The sequence below is a fragment of the Tupaia chinensis genome, unplaced genomic scaffold, assembly GCF_000334495.1.
Source record: "Tupaia chinensis unplaced genomic scaffold, TupChi_1.0 Scaffold000214_1, whole genome shotgun sequence".
Lineage (NCBI taxonomy): Eukaryota > Metazoa > Chordata > Mammalia > Scandentia > Tupaiidae > Tupaia > Tupaia belangeri.
Window position 1 is genome coordinate 1,695,464 of NW_006159689.1, and position 16,545 is coordinate 1,712,008.

At 60.3% G+C, this 16,545-nt stretch overlaps 1 protein-coding gene and 1 long non-coding RNA gene across 2 annotated transcripts in view; both read left to right on the forward strand.

The window, feature by feature from the left end:
- Positions 1–6,946: 6,946 nt before the first annotated feature.
- Positions 6,947–10,975, forward strand: LOC114007653 (uncharacterized). The gene is made up of 3 exons (XR_003549241.1): positions 6,947–7,055; positions 10,393–10,594; positions 10,710–10,975. It is a non-coding gene; the product is annotated as an uncharacterized LOC114007653 (long non-coding RNA).
- Positions 10,976–11,915: 940 nt separating this feature from the next.
- Positions 11,916–16,545, forward strand: part of ADAMTS2 (ADAM metallopeptidase with thrombospondin type 1 motif 2) — a 207,496-nt gene continuing 202,866 nt past the window's right edge. The window contains 2 exon segments of the mRNA XM_027771447.1: positions 11,916–11,985; positions 12,313–12,504. Of these exon segments, the coding sequence (XP_027627248.1) occupies positions 11,916–11,985; positions 12,313–12,504 (262 nt within the window).

Here is a 16,545-nt window from a genome sequence, read left to right on the forward strand (position 1 = left end):
CTGCTGGGCTGTCCAGGCAGGGGAGCCTGGAAGGGAGGCCGTATGGGGTGGGTGATGTGGCTTCAGGGCCCGTGCTGTCTCCCAGAGCCGGTCTACCCCGCGCAGGGGGAGGGCCTGTGGCTGACCAGTGCCCCACAGCTACAGGGGCCTCACCAGCAGTGGGGAGGGCTGACTGGCAGGTGAGCCCGGCCCCAGAGGGCGGGACAGGGCAGGCTGTCAGCTGGTCTGGCCGGGTCTAGGTACCATAAGCGGCTCTCGGGATGCAGCTCCTTTGCTGGGGTCTGGGGCAAGCTGGAGAGCCCGGACCTGGCAGCTCAGAGGACAGAGGTATGGGGGCTTTGGCAATGGCTCCTTTCCCACCTAGCTAGCAGCCTACACCAAATGTCCTCCTTTGGAATTTTCCAAAATAAGTCACCAGTCCAGATTTCCTGAGAAGCTTTGTGTTGGGTGCTGTGGCTGCCCCACATCTGGCTGGGTGGCAGAGGCACCAGGAGCTCTTCTACCCGTTCTGTAAGCTGGAAGCCCGAGACCAAGCCCCCCCCCCCAAGCTGGAGGGCTGCACCCTGCACAGCTGCCAAGGCCCACGGTTTGCTGCTCCTTACCAGGCCCCCAAGCTGTGGATGAGCTGAGGAACGGGGCAGGACAGGGGACCTAGGGCGCTGTAAAACCGGGCTCCGCCTCCCGGAGGAGGAGCTGGTGTCACCGGGTGGGAGCGAAGAAGGTCCCCGCACCCCAGCAGGGCAGAGTAGGGCAGGCAAGGAGGAGAGCTAATGGACCCCCGCTGTGTGCAGAGGCTGAGCCTCCAGCCAGGTGTGCCGAGACACTCCAGCGCTGTCTGGGCAGCTTGCAGGGGCCTCCCTGGGGGTCTGCACAGGTGGGGGTGCTCAGAGGGGTGAACCCAGACACAGGTGTGCGTGGGGGCCACGGCAGCTCAGGAGGACTGCAGTCGTGCATGTCCCCAGCACCCTCTGGAAGGGAGGAGGGTGGCGAGCAGGTGCAGGGGGGGTGTCTCCGCAAGGGGCTTGGGCTGGAGGCCTTCCCTCCAGCCCCAGTCCTGGAACCTGCGGCGGGCAGAATCCAGTTGTGGAAAGGAGGGCTGGGCAGCTGTTCCCAGCTCCCCCGGCCTCCTCCCCTACCCAAGGGCACCGGCTTCCCTCTCTGCTCTCTGAACCTCTCATCCATCCCAGGCCAGGCTCACCTGCTGGGGGTGGGGGTGGGTGGGTAGGGGCTGTGCAGGCCAAGTGAGGGCCCGCTGAGCATTGCCTCACGTTCGTCTGGGATCCCCTCTCCCTAACCTCAGGGTGGTGCTGGGTGGCCGCCAGGCCAGGTGCAGGGTAGAGCCCTCGAGCAGCCAGCGGAGACCTGGTGTGACTGGCAGGGCCCCTCTCTGTCCCCGGACATCCCCAGATCTGATGACCAGTTCCTGGTTCTCACAGGTGACTTTCTGCCTTTGGGGCCGCGGGATCAGGTCCGCAGGTGAGGGTCCTGGGAAACCTGCGGTCTGCGGAGGAAGACACGCTGGGGTGGGCGGCCGCAGCACTCTCTTCCAGAAGGCGAGCTGAGCTGGTCTCTGCGGTCCGACTTTCATTTAACTGACAATTTAAAAAATCAAAACCAGTGTCTGAGGCATTTAGAATGCCTGTCTTCCTGGTTTAATTTTACAGGGACCCGTGTTATAACTTTTGATAAAATGTTTCATTTTAAAGAACTGGTTTCATCAAAGCAGGGCTCCCTGTTACAGGGTCAGCTTCACTGATAAAAGGCATTTTCATTAGGGAAAAGCAGGGCCTGGGTGGACTTAATTAGCGGTTCTGAGAACAGGGAGGGAAGCCTGTGCCCTGGCAGTCCCTCTGGAGCCTGGAGGAGGCCAGACCGCCGCGATCCGGTGTGGGCACGTCCTGTCTCCCTGCCTTTGCCCACACTGCTGCCCGAGCCCGCAGGTGAGGCACAGGGCGACGGTTGGCTGCATCTGCTGCCAGCCAGCTTCCACGGCTTCACCAGGGTGACTGGCTGCAAGGAAGGGGTGAATGCCCCCTGACTTGGGAAAAGCATCTTTGAATTTGTGATTAAATCGGTGAGTTCTGTTTTATCTGCCGGGTGTGGCCACGCTGCAGTTCCTCCTCCGTTCTCCATCCTATTGGACGTGTGCACGTGCCTGGTGCCCAGCGTGCTTCCCAGGCCGCCGTGACCAGGATTTGAACCGCCAGCTTCCTAAGCCACTGGATCATGGGGTCTGCCATAAGTTGATTTTTTTCTGTAAGTTTGTTTATTTTTTAAATGCCAGACGGTGCGTGTGTGTGCAGAGAAGGAAGGAGAGAGAAAGCATCTCCCAGCGGGTCGCGGTCGCAACACTCCCTTCCCTCCATTTGCCGTCCCGGCGGGGTCTCAGATGCGTGCACATGCGCCTGGCATGATGTTCAAGCCACTGGGACCGGCTGTCAGCCATGTGGGATCCAGCTGCAAGGGTGAATAGAATCAGACTCCACAGTTTTCCAAGTGTGTGCTCTTCAGGAACCTCTCGAAAACCCCTGTAATGACCCTGGAATATAGGATACGTAGGATTGCGTGGTCATCCCCGGGCCTTCCCTCGGCTGTAGCTGAGCCCTCTGGCAGGAGCTTAGTGGCTTCCCCCCATGGCTGCACTTCCCTGCCCCCTGCTGTCAGGCTGGGCCCTGTGGAATGACCTTGTGCCGGTTCTGAGCCCAGGCCTTAAGAGGTTTTGTGTCTTTATGTTCACTCTTCTAGAAACTTCTACCCTCCTTGTGCGATGAGGTTCTCGGGAGCTGCTGCCCAGCCTGCGCCCTCAGGCACATGCAGAAGCAGGGCTGGGGGCTGGGGGCTGGGAGCACGTCACAGGTCTATGTGGCTTCATATGCAGTGTTCCTGGCAGTGGTTCACGGCCGTGGAAACTGCTACCTACGGCTGAAAGCCACACCGTGTGGCACCGGCTTGGAAGCAGGAACTGTTACAGAAGGCTGGAATGCCGCCTGCCTGTCGAGAGCTAAGGCCGTGGTCTGCATTATCTCGGGGGTGAGAGGTGGTACCCGGCCTCATGGCCTTGGGTTGGGTGTATCCAGGTAGGACATTGAAGGGCTCTTGCTGCCTGCGTTCATACCAGGAGGGACGCAGGATGAGCTGGCCACGTCCCACACATAACTGAGGGGGCAGAGAGCCTGGGAGCCGTGGGACCTGCTAGGCCGGAAAATAAAGCGACCTCTGACCTCCAGTCTCCCCATCTGATAAGAGGTTCTCACCTAGGGTACAGCCTAGGAGAAGAGTCAAATCAATGTCATGGCCGTTAAGATAGTTTGGGCTGAGGTCAGCAGGCGGCATGGTGGTTAAGGTACTGGACTCCCACATGGCCAATCGCGGTTCAAGTCCTGGACCTGGCAGCTCGATTTCTCACTTTCCCTCCCTCTCTCTCTCTCTGGTGAGCACATATGCCCTGTAGCAAATTTTAAAACCATAATAATGATAAATAAAATGAAATAATTCTTTTAAAAATACCCAGTTTGGGCCACAGGTCAAATTAAAGGCAGAGCTCTCACTGCCCCTGCGGACCTCTGAGGGTGCACTGCAGGTGGCTCCCGGCCAGGTCAGCAGAGCAGCCCCTGTGGTCTCAGCGGCTCCCGGCACCTGTAATTAAGTGTGGAGAGAAGCGTTTCTTGAAGTGGGTTGCGAACATGGCTTTTGGCACACGGAAGCAGACACATAGGACGCCCTCGGTGCCTGAGAGAGCTGTGTTGGCAAAAGCCACTGATCTGGCCTGGGGAGTGCTTAGGACGGAAACACGCCTGGGCACCAGCCTCTGGGCATGGCGCTGGCTGAGAAGGCCTTGGCTGCAGAGAAGGGGGTATTTTCCCTGTCCTCCGAAGTGACCAAGGAGAACGAAGGGCCAGGCAGGATCTTCAGAGAGAAAGGCCATGAGCTTGAGGAGCCAGGCCAGGCTGGGCACCAGCGGCCTAAGGCAGGAGTCCATCTCCAGGGCAGCCGTCCCGGGCGCTTCTCCATGAGGACACGGCTGCAGGGTGCCCACTGCCCCTGCTGGGTAGGCTTGGCGCCCATCCGACTGCTCTGCTCTGTCCACAGCTGCACCGGTGCCTGGGGGACCAGGCGGGCAGGACGGGCAGTTAGCGCGGCTGTGTTCCTGGTCTCTGAGTCAGCAGGAGCCACTCCGGGCCTGATAGGCCCCAGGTTGTTGGAGATCCGGGGGTCCCGGGTAGAAGAGTGTTCTGCGAGTGAGTGTCAGTCCGTTTGCGCTGCCGTAGCAGGACAGCCGAGCCTCGGCCGTGGGTAAAGGGCTTTGTTTCTGCACGGTTCCGGGGGCTGGGACGTCCGAGATCCAGGGCCGGCATCTGGGAAAGGCTTTCTTGCTGCACCCTCACATGGCAGGAGCAGGAGCGAGAAGCCACGGAACAAACCCCTTCCACGGTGGCGTTGGTCCTGGCCTGAGGGCGCAACCCTGTGACCGAGACACCCCCAGAGGCTCTGCCTCTCGACAGCTGCACAGGGGTTACGTGTCCAGCACACGAGTTTGAGAGGAACCCGTTCACATGCAGCAGGGAGGCCTTGAACACGCAGTAGGTGGTGTCCTTGGGCCCAGCTCCTCACCCGCCCCGCATTCGTGTCCTAGCACTACCGTGACAAATGGCCACAAGCTCAAAGGACTCAAAAACGCAGAAACCGACTGTCTCGCAGCTCTGGAGAGCAGCAGCCTGAGCTCGCGCTGTCGGCAGGCCCGCTCCTCCGGGCCAAGGAGACCCTTCCCAGCCTTTCTCCCTGCTTCTGCCAGTCGCCGGCCCCTTTGCCCCACATGCTGCAGGCAGAGCGGCCTGGGAGGCAAAGCACTTCTCAGAGTCCTGGAGGCCAGGAAGTCCGAGGGCCAGGTGCTGGCCAGTCGGTGCCCAGGGAGGGCCCTCTTCCTGCTCGTCGACGGCACCGCCTGCTGCGCCTCACTGGGTCACGGTCAGGGGTGGACTGCCCTTTTCCTTGTAGGGCCACCAATCCTAGTGTTTAGGGCCCACCTTTATGATCCATTCAAGTGTAATTCCCTCCTAAAAATTCTCTGTTCGGGGCTAGCAGGTGGTGTGGTAGTTAAGATGCTAGACTCCCCCATGGCTGGCCGCAGTTCAGGCCCGGACTTGGTGTCTTAAAAATTCCGTCAGTGTGTGTGTGTGTGTTTGTGTGTGTGTGTGCGCGCGCAAAATCCTGGGAGGAGAATGGAGAAGGGATTGTGGTGCGGCCATTCGCTCTGGGGAGTGATTTCAACCCCCTGCACTCCCTACCCTGTCTCTGGTGAGCGCACACCCCCTGTGGCAAAAACTAAATAAATAAAAAAAAAAAAGTTGCATCTTCCCACACAGCCACACTGGGAGGTAAAACCTGAATGTAGGACTTTGGGGTGCCACTCAGCACCCCGCTCTGGCAGTCTGCTTTGGCTCCGGTCTCTGCTGTCATCCCGTGCCCCCCCCCCCCCCGGCATCTGTCTCATCGCCCCTGCTCTCAGAGGCCATCCTAACCCAGTGTGACCTCCTACGATCTAATCATGATTGCAAGGGCCCAACTCCAGATAAGACCCTCGGGAAGGTCCCAAGTGCACCTGCATTTCTGACACTGTTTGATCACGTGCCCATCCCTGTTGTCTTGCGACCTTGAGGTTCCTCTCTGGGATGGAGAGTCCCCTTGCTCCCTCAGGTGGGCTGCTCAGTGCACTTTGCCTAGCCGGAGGGGCAGGGGTGGGTGTGGTGTGCTGTTTGTAGTCCGGGCAGGAACCATGTCATGTCTGCCCCTGTGCTCCCCTCTCTAAAGGTCCCTGAGCTCTGTGTGACCTGGGCCTCTGGGAGCTTTTGCTCTGCTCTCAGGGTGCGGCATGAGCTGACGTGGAGCGAGCTTCCCCAGCTGCTACAGAGCTGCTCTGCAGGCAGGGCTGCCCTGGCTGGCCTGTGAGGCTGCGGGCTCAGGCCACCAGGCGCTAGGGCAGACTGCGTGGTGGTGCTCTTACGGTGACCAGTGAGTGATAGAGGGCCGGGGGCAGAAATCGATGGACAGCCTCTTCTCGGCCTCTGTTCCAGCTGCAGAGCCGGCCCGTGAGCCCAGCATTTCCAGGGGTTCTAGTTCAGCAAGAGAAGCCGGGCGTCTGGGTTTCTAACTGCTGTGCTGGCCAGCCAGACACACCTGTCCAGAGGACCCACCTGTAAGTGGGTCTGCCAGGCCCTGGTCCCCACCGAGCTGTGCTTGTCACAGTGCCAGCCTAGGTTCTAGAAGGAGTCCTCCTGGTGGCACGTAGCCCCTGGCAGGCCAAGGAGCCCTGCCAGGAGCAAGTGCAGGGTTTGTGTCTGTGGTTGGTCCCCACGAGGTGACGGAGAGTGGCCTTCCTGAAGCCTTCCTGCCCCTTGACAGGACGTTGTAAGACCCACTTGCAAGAAGAAGGGCACAGAAGCTCCGTAACAGAAGGTGGGGTTTTCAGGGCTGCAGCAACATGGAAGAAGGAGACCGACAGAGGAGAGGGAGCTCAAACACCACCAAGTTTGCAGTCAGTTTACCGGACTGATGTCTCACTCTCAGTCTGAGTCCAGGTTCATCTTCACTCCCAGACGTCTGGAAGGTGGCATCCCGAATGTTTATGCTTGTTTCTTCTGCCTTTTTGCTAAGCCCTGGTCCCCCCCTCCTTTCCTTCACTTCACACTTGTTTCATTGCACACATATGCTCATCTTTCTATTTACACATATATAGTTTTTATATACGGCTTGCAAAATATGCCAGACAAGAATGAAGCGATCCTGCAAACAGCTGGAAAATTATGCAACCGTGCAGAGACGGCGCACATGTACGTTCTGTGCTGCAAGTTGCGCAACAGACCACGCTTGTTAGTGCGGCTGGCAGGCGTTCAGTCCCCTCCAGGACAGCAGCCTGCTGGTGGGGCGGGCCTGCTGCACACGGCGTTTCCAGGAGCCTCAGCTGTCCAACAAGAGGGAAAGTGAGCCTGGCGATCCAGGAGGCATGGAGGGCTGAGCCTGGGGGCCAGCGCCCAGAGCTAGTAAGGCACAGGTGTGAGGTACGGCCAGGTCGAGGCTCAGGGTCTTGGAAAGCTGAGGGCTGGGGCCTAGGGAGGCCGAGGTCTGCGGAAGTGAGGCAAAGACCTAGCCCCGGCCAGCTCAGGGTCTTGGGACCAGCCAGGGCAAGGTACCAGGCCTAGGGAGACTGGGGCTGGGGGTTCAGTGAAACTGAGACTTAGAGCCCAGCAAGCGGAGGCCCCAGGTCCAGCTTAGGCCCCGTCCACAGAGGCTGAGGCCCAAAGTCCAGCAAAGCCAAGAGCTGGGGTGAAGCTTCAGTGAGGCCATGGTCCCAGGTCCAGCCGGGTTGCGGTCTCAGGCCTGGTGAGGCTGAGCCTGGGACTCCAGGAGGCCCGAAGCTCAGTGAGACCAAGGTCCAGGGCCAGCCTGGGTCAGGACTGGAGCTGGGTCTGGTGGCAGTTTCTGAGAGTGGGGCTGGTCTTTGGGAAGCGCTGTTTCCTCGTGGCCTCGTAGCAGGTGGCAGACTCTTCCTTACACCGGGTGCGCCTCACTCCCTGCCTTTCCGGAGCTCAGGGTCCTCCTCTGGACAGCGCTGGATTGTCCAGGACTGCCAGCCCTGGGTTCCCGGGACTGCCCACTGCCTCTCTTGTCCCCAGAGAATTTGGGAGGACAGGTGCTCTGTCATCAGACCAGGGCTGGGTCACTGCTGCAGCCTGGCAGTGACCTGGCTGGTGCTTGGCCACCACCTCACCTCCCCACGGAGCCGAGCCAGCATGAGACTGACAACACTCCAGGGGGCCCACAGTGGGGGTGGCCAGTGCTAGGTAATGGGTCTTACTGCATTTACTTAAGAGAGCTAAGGATTTTGCTTGACCTCAGGTGTGACAGCGTGGCTGCTAATGCAATTTGCCTGCTCAGAAATGAAAGACTGGGCCAGCCAGTGGCGTGGAGGTTAAGGCACTGGATCTCATATGCCTGACAGCATGGTTCGAGTCCTAGACCCAGTGGCTAGGTGAACACACTGGTTGTGTGTGTGTGTCCAAAATCCAGAGAGGAGGATAGAAAGAAAGGGTTGTGGGATGACTATCTGGTGCTTTCTCGCTTTCTTTGTCTCTGTCTCTGTCTCTGGTGAGTGTACACTCACCTGTAACAAAGTTTAAAAAAAGGAGGGCAATCTTTTGGAAGAACTCCCTGGTGGAAAGTTTGCACGGTGGGAATCTGAGGAGGAGGACCATGAGGAAGGGGCCCTCTGGGGTCTCCTATCCTGAGGCACAGGGTTTGAGGATGTCAGAGCCCCAGGCTCAGCAGTGGTGGGGTGGTTCGAGGACAGAAAGCCACTGGGTATCCCCATTGTCACAGCCACCATGGACAGGGCAGATGAGGACAGAGACCAGAGACAGCTACAGTGTGGCCTGCAGAGCTGCGAAGGAGTCTCGGGTACAGGCGGGAGCCGGGCTGCCCCTGCCACAGCCCCTCAGAGCAGAGGCGGGAAAGCGCCACGGGGGACAGCGGCCGCCTGAAAGTCATTCGATTTCCGCTTTCTCATTTTCAGAAATGCAATTAGGGAGGCAGAGGCCCTGCATGGGCTCGGGAGCGGTGTCTGCATGTCTGGTCCGTGTGTGTCTGCAGGCTGCAGGTCGGCAGCATCTGCATGCCTGTCTGTGCACATGCATCACCACAGGTGTGCATGTGTGTGCACAGGCACGTGCAAATGAACACTGTCGCCTCTGGTGTCCTGGGGACACTGCCTAGTGAGCGCAGGAATTGGCTTCTGCTCTCCTGTTGATACCAGGCTGCTGGCGAGCCCCCAACCTTGAGTGGCCAGCCTCCTGTGGCACTCCTGACCCCACCACCCCGTGCCCACCTCCCCGTCCTCCCTCCCAGCAGCCTGTGCTTCCAGACCCTGTTCGGAGCCCAGGGACCACCCTTCGTCAGGTCCCCGTTTGTGTCTGCAGCCCGTGATGGGTTCTCGCTGGGCCCCTCGGAAAGAAGCAACAGAGGCTGGAACCTCACCCTGTGGAAGGCAGAGAAGTTGGGGGCAGAGGGAGGCCAGGCAGGTGGGGCCAGCAGGCTGTCCTTCACTGTCACAGGCCATGGAGGGGTCACCCAGGGCAGGGACCCAGCTCCCGCTCCCTGTCGAGAAGGCAGAGGGGAGGCTCTGTGAGCAGGGGTTGGAGGCCACGGTGAGGCCCGGGGCGGAGTGGCCAAGGGGGACAGTCAGAGCTCTCAAGTCAGCTCAGGCCTGGCCCCCCTTGCTCCAGCTGCAGCTGCCCCATATGCGTGTGGGAGGCGGGAGGGCTGTGAGTGTGTGTGGGGCGAGGGTGTGTGGGGCGAGGGTGTGTGTGTAAGGAGTGGTGTATGTATGTGGGGATGTGGAATGGGGGTGCATGTTTTCATAAGAAATCTTCTGACTTTTAAAAATCTTTGCAAATAATTTGAGTTAAAAACCGAAACCCTACGGGCCACCAGCTGGCAGCTGGCGCCAGTCCTGATCTGGAGCTCCGCAGCAGCGAGTGGGGGTGGAGGGGACCGATGCCCCCCCCCCATCCACCCACCCAGAGTCCCGGCTCAGGGAGGCTCTGGGTGCTGAGAACGTGTGTGGTGGAGAGTGCTGGGCCCGCCCGCCTGGTCCTGAGCTCAGCTCGTCATGTGTAAGTGGGCACCTGGAGAGGGGAGACGGGCTCCCTGTGTGCTTGGCTAACCTGCCGGGTGGCTCCTGGTCCCACCACCCAGCCACTTGGCCCCCTGCTCTGGAACCTGTGCGGCCCAGCTTGGCCAGTCGCCTTCAGCCTGGGCAGGAGATGGTGAGGGACTGGCCGGCCCGAGATGCCTCTGGGGTCCCGATGGGGTGCCCGTGGGCTGGAACATGGGGATTGGGGATGCCAGATGCTGACTACCGGGTGGGGGGCGGTTCTCCGAAGGGCCATGTCCTGGTGAGGGCGCCCGGTTCCCAGAGCATCCGCGACACACATGTTCCGCCCCACTCCCTGCAGTAAGCCCCTCTCAGAACCAAGTGCAGACTCTAGGCCGAGACCCCATGGCCCTGCTTCTGCCCTTCAACCTCCGCCCCGGCTCCAGCACCCTCTGGCTTCCCTGGAGCAGCCAGGGCTTTTTCCTGCCCAGGGACTCACACGTGCTAGTCTTTCTGCTCACGGGGATCACTGCTTGGGCCATGTAGAATCTCATCGACTTTCAGCCCGAACCTCCCCGCCTCCCTCCCTGACCCTTTCTATTGGGCCATCGGAAAAGTCCCGGCGCGTTTCTGGGCGGTAAACAGACAAACACGCCGTCACTTTTCTGACTACCCAGTGGCAATGTCTTCATTTTCATCCTACATCTGCCTCTGGATTGATCTTGTTTTGCTTTTTCATTCCACAGACATGTACTAAGCACTGACCACGTGCCAGGCTGTTTTGTCAAATCGGCGTATTTACTGCAAACCTTTGGCAAGGTTGTTTGGCCAAAATGAAAGCTGGCATCCCCACTGACACCCTACGGACAACTAGGGTTTGGTTCCAAAGTGAGACGGTGCGACGTGGTCACGGCTGGCGCACATGGATCCATGTCTGGAGCTGTGCTGGTGGGTGCTATGTGCAGGTGTCGGGGACCAGGCCTGGCTGGGTTGTGGAGGTCTGGGGTGCTCCCTCTGCCGTGTTGGTCCTGAATCCCTCATATGCTTGACCCTAACCCCGTAGGTCGGTGGTCCTGCGGTGCCCGCTATGCAGCGAGGACACAAAGGCACAGCGGTGAAGGAGCTTTTCCAAGGTGACAGTTGCTCGGTGTCTCTGAGCTGAGCCGCCGTGGGACTCACTCAGCAGCACGGATGGGGATGGGCAGGGGGCACTCCTGCTGGGGGACCTTCCTTGTCATTCCTAAGGAACATCTGTCCTTCCAGCCAGTGGCCGGGTTGGGCCTGCACACGTGTACCCTGCAGCGAGAATGAACTAAGCTGGACATCTCACTTGGCCCAAGACTGAGAGGGGGTGTGTAAGCGGGCCCTGCAGGGGAGGGCGCGGGTGCACATGTGCCTGCTACTGCGGGACGGCCCGCCTGGCCAGTAGGGGGCACCCAAGTCCAGGGCTCAGTTTCAGATGTTGGGCACCTAGCCGGCCCACTCCTGTGGGTGCTGCCACCGCCGGAGAGAGGCCGGGGTGGGGGACAGGCGGGAAGGGCCAGGCAGGCTGGATTGCCCGTGAGCGGGTGGAAGGGGCTGGTGGCTGCTTGGACATGAGGGTACAGGAGGAAAGAGCCCGAGATGCCGCGAGGTCCCTGCTGGGTGCCCACCTGTGTGGAAGGCGGGGATGCCAGGCGTCCCCCCGGGACAGACGCTGCATGGGGGCAGTTCAGGGTGGGCGAGCTTGTGAGCTCAGAGGTACCCTGATGGAGGCGTCTGGGGCGCTGCTCTGATGGACAGGCGAACGTGGCCGGCCAGCATGTCTAGACGCTGGAGCCATGAGAAGGGTGAGCTTGCCAGGAAGCGGGGGGCTGCCCGAGGAGGGGCCGGAGCCTCCGGCCAGTGATCAGAAAGGCCCCAGCGTAGGGGCTGCACGGCCAGCCAGCCCGGGACCGTCTAGTGCTCACACACGCACCAACCCGGTCTGAGGCGGCACACTGAAGACTCGCCTTTTCTTTTCTCTATCTAACTTTGTTTCGGAGCCATTGGGGACCAGTTCTGAGTGCTCCGATTTAGTGCCCTGGCAATTCTGTGTTCCGTGTCAGTGTTTCTGCAGAGAGGAAGGAGCTGTGTGGAGGCAGCCAGGCTGGGCACGCTCCGCCGACGCGGCCTTGGGCTGCCAAGACGGCTCGGGTACCTCCTGGAGGAGCCCTGGGAGTCCCCACTGGCTGCACTCACGCCCAGAGTTCTCTTTCCTTGGGGGGTTCCTTGGTTTCAGGACCCCATCATGGCACCCCGGCCCGCCCCAAGCAGAAGCTTTGGTCCCTTTAAGGCCCTCAGCGTGATGCTGCGAACAGGTCTGGGTCGGGCTTGGCTGGAGGGAAGGCACTTACCCCAGGGAATAAAGCCCCGGAGGCCAGAGGTCTGGGGTCTAGCCAGGGGCCAGGCTCCACTGGGCTCAGAGCAGGCTTAGCTCTGCTCACGCTGCGGGGAGCTGGGCCTCCACAAGTGGCTGGCGGGATTTACGTGGCCCCCACACGCCACCACCACCGCCACGAAATCACGTGGCCGGAGCCACTTCTTTTCTAGGCAGGAGGAGGCTGGATTGTGGGTTGCTCTCAGCCGGAAATAGAGGCAGACAGGGTACTTGTGGCATGGGGGTTGGCACCCCAATATCTGCCCAGCCTCAGGGGGTTCATCCAGGCTCATCCCAGTCACCGCCTACCCCGTTTTCAGCAGCTTGCTCACGGTGGCTATGGATCCCACTGTGGCTGAGACTCAGCCACCTGGGCGGGTGGAGGTGCCCCGCGTGGCACTGGGGTCAGGGTCGTGCTCTGGCGCCTCCTCAGCCGCCTTCCCGGGCCGCTTCCCGTGGTGTAAGCTGTGGTGTTACTGCAGCTGGGAGCATCTTCAGGGTGCACAGGCCTTTCCCGCACGGGAGGGCGGGGCAATGGCTCCTGACCTGTGAGAGGTCAGGGACAGGTTTGGGCGACCCAGAGGAACTAGACTGGCCTAAGTGGGCCCAAAGTGCCCCTGCCTCCACCCTGATGGCTGCTTTACAGTTGTCTGCTCTCCCTGCTGGCCGGCCACACACACAGGTGGACGTCTCAGGTGGCATCCAGATGCTTCCCTCCCCAGGCCACTGCTCTCAGGTGGGGTCTGACTCCAACCTGTGTCTCCATGCAGAAGTGCCAGCTGAGCCTGGGTCCCCAAACTCCGAACTTCCAGCGCTTCTTTCACTCCAGGAAGAACATATCCACGGCAAGGGGACGCCCTGTGTGGGAGTGGCAATAAAACACTGCTGCCCAAGCTCCCTCCTGGCACAGCTCCTCTCGGGGCGTGTGTGGGGGGTTGCTCAAGAAACAGCGAGAGCCCCCTCCTCCAGTGCTGCCCAGCTGCCACACCGGCTGCAGTCAGCGTCCTGGGGTGTACTGCTTCTGGAGGCCACTCCCGGCCGGTGCTACCAACGCACCTCGTGGTGCCGCCGCACCCGGCGCTGGCAGCGGCGGAGCTGGACAGTGTTGCCATCTTCAGAGGCTGCCTGACAAGGTCCGCCCACCTCCTGCTTGGTCTGCTCTGCACAGGGGCCAGTGGGACCGGGGAGTCCAGGCCCGTCCCCAGGACCCTGGCAGCTTGCCCATCCAGAGGCAGGACAGCGGAGCCTCCCTGTCTTTGTCTGCATGGCCAGTCCTGCCAAGGAAGGCGACCTTGTCAAAGGGGCAGGAGGACTTCCGGGATGAAGGCTCTCAGGCTGGCTCCTGTGTCTAAGGAGGCCTGCGCTGCAGGGGTGTGGCCTGGAAGCCAGAGACAGAGCAGTGCCCCACCCTCCTCCACAGAACAGGGCACCGACCTGGCCCACCAGAGCCGAACAGAGGAAACCATTCTCCTTCCCTCACGTCCCTTCTCCAAGGTATGTGGGTGGTGATTCGTGACACCCAGGATGTCCAGGGAAGACCCCGCCTCTTTCTGCAGCTCACACCCTTGGTTCAGGTCTTTTCTTAGAGATTTTTGGTATAGGGCACATGCACTCACCAGGGAGACAGAAAGCGAGAAATCATCCCCCAAGGAGATGGCCATGCTGCAATCCATTCTCCTCTTGGGATTCTGGGTATGCACACACACGCTCTCAGCATGAGTTTTAAGCCACCAGGTCCGGGACTTGAACCTCTGTTGATTGACTACATGGGAATCTAATGACATAACCGTTATGCCATCTGCTGGTTCCTCCTTGGTTAAGGTTTTAAGGGGGTTGGGTGAACCCTGAGTAGTCTTCATTCCTTCCACAGACACTGGGCTGCTAGACCAGGGTTGCCCCTCCAGTCCCTGCTGGGACCAGGCTGGTAATAACGAGGAGGGACAGGCAGGTATAGGACACTAGGGAGTAGTGGGGACTGGGTCAAGCCAGCCAGATAAAAAGCAGCTACAGGACACACACTAAGCAAGTGCTGGGCCGTGTTGGGCCTGCGGTCCTCAGCTTTTTTGTCTGGGATCTAGAATGAGAACGGACGTGCAGAGGACCCCTAGGCCTGCGTCCTGCATGTGCCCCGGAGGAGACCAGAGGGAACGGCAAGCCTGGGGGCGGGGGAACCGTGGCCCAGATGGGGAAGGGCAGCCCTTTGGACCCGGGAATTTGCCCCACCCAAGCGAGGGAGTGAGGGAGCAAGGGCAGTGGGTCGGGTTGGGACCTGGGCTCTGCCCACAGCACCCTCCCTCCTCACGTACAGGGCTCTGGCTTTTGATGCTATGTGCCTGGGTCAGCCTCGTGAGGTGTCCCCACGGAGGCCAGAGGTCAGGGTGTCAAGGATTGGCAGTCTGGGCTGGTGGGGAGGGTGGGCGACAGGCTCTCTGGGTGGAGCCTCAGAGGCCCAGGGTGGCTTGTTCAGGAGTGCCAGGGAGAAGACTCTTCCCCAGACATGCCCTGAGCAGGTGTCCCGGGGTGCCGGAGTTTAGTTCAGCCTGTCCGGGGTATCACAACAGCGCAGCCGGAGGATGGAGGATTCCAAGGCTCTCCTCTCAGGCTCCCCACTGCCTCGCCTCCTCGGGGAGCGCTCGGGGCGCCAGTCTGTCTTAGCATGTCTCCGACACTTGCTAATCAGCTCTGGCCTCCCTGCTTAGCTGCTTAGCGCAGGTGGTGGGAGCTAGGATTTGATAACATTTTTTCATTTTCATTTTATTTATTTTTGGTGGTTATCTTTGATTTATGGTGAGATGTTGGCTTTTCTCCTTATGGTAGAGAGCTAAAGTATTCTTTAAAAAGGAACTGGGCCTAGAAGGTGGTGTCGTGGTTAGGGTGCTGGATTCCCACAGGGCTGACCGTGGTTTGAGTTCTGGACCTAGCAACTTGTTTTCTCACTTTCCTTCTCTGTCTCTGTCTCTCTGCCTCTTTGGTGAGCACATGTGCCCTGTAGCAAATGTAAAAAAAATTATGAATAAAAATAAATAATTCTTTTTAAAAAGGTTAAGGAGCTTACTAGGTTGGAGATGCTGATGACCATGCACATGGCAGGGAAGTGGGTCAGGCCTAGACATGACCCTTGGAAGAGAGGAGGCAGCTGATTGGGTTTTGTTCCTCCTAGGTTGTAGGACTGCACCCACTGGCCCCAGCCTTCGGGATTCAACCTGCAGCTTCTTATGGGACGTCCTCCTGGACTCCTGGCGATGGGGCTGGCTCTCTTTGGATATCTTGAGATTCCATTTCCAACTCTTTGGAGCCAGCTGGGTCATCAGAGGTCGCAAGAAGTCTGCAGAGAGTGAGGGGCGGGGCCCTGCAGACTGCAGGATGGATGTCCCATTTTATAGCTGCTGGCAGGAGTGTGGGCCCCCGTGTGGCCACACCTTCCAATTTCTCAAGAAAAGTTAGAAATGTTAAATTTTATGTGAAATCTCGCCATCTTTAATGCCGACAAAACATGCTAACAAGCCCAGGGCCGGCCCCAGCCGCAGGCGTGCTCAGTGGCACACGCGTGGAGAAGCTCAGGGGAAGTAGCCGTGGAGCTAGCTGCAGGGCTCACACCTCGCACCCAGGTCCAGACGGAAGCACTGCAGCGGGCGGTGCAGGTCCTGTGTCAGAGGGGCTCTCCTGGCAGGGGTGCCTGACTCATCTCCCGCCAAGGCCGAAGCCCTGCACACACCGGCAGGTGAATCAGGTGAAAGGGACAGGTGTCCACCCCTTGGGAAAGCCAGGCCGAAGCTGGAGCCACGTCGCAGAGGCGTCCCACAGACACCTGCTGGAGGGCAGGTTGGCTCCTAGGCAAGACTTGGGGAGGTTGTGGGGCCAGTGGACACCAGGCCTGCTAGGACAGGGACTCCAGGCAGTGGGAAGAGCAGGACCTTGCTGGACAGTGGGCACTGATGGTGAGCCTCCCGCAGAGCGGTTGACCAGCCTTGGGAGCTCAGCTGGAAAAGGTGGCAGAGCTGGAGAGGCCATCCTGGGCGTGGGGGTGGGGTAACCGTGGAGAAGCTAGAATGCCCCAGGGGGTTGAGGACAGGCGAGGGCAGGACCCTGACTGCCCTGGGAGGGAGGCGAGGGGAGTCAGATGCGAGGTGCGCAGGGACTTCGGCCAGGGGAGCTGGGGAGGAGGGGACCTCTCCTAGTACAAGCAAAAGTTGATCTTCCTGAAACAGCATCTTCCAGCCCTCGCGGCCTCCCTCTGGGCACCGGGCTTGGTTCAGCCCCTCGGCCCCCGCCCCACTGCGTTCCGCTGTCCTGTCCTGCTCGGCGCGCGGGGCGAGGGCGAGGAGGCTCCCGGGGCCCCAGGGCTGACAGGCGGGCGCCTGGGTGGGGATGCTCGGGCGGCGCTGCACCTCCGAGGTTGTGTGCCGCGAGCGCGCGGAGTGCGCCTAGGGTGGCCCGCGGCCGGCGGCCCGACTGCCCGGACCCGCCCGCGGCGCTTCTCTGCCGCCGCCTCGGGGTGTCT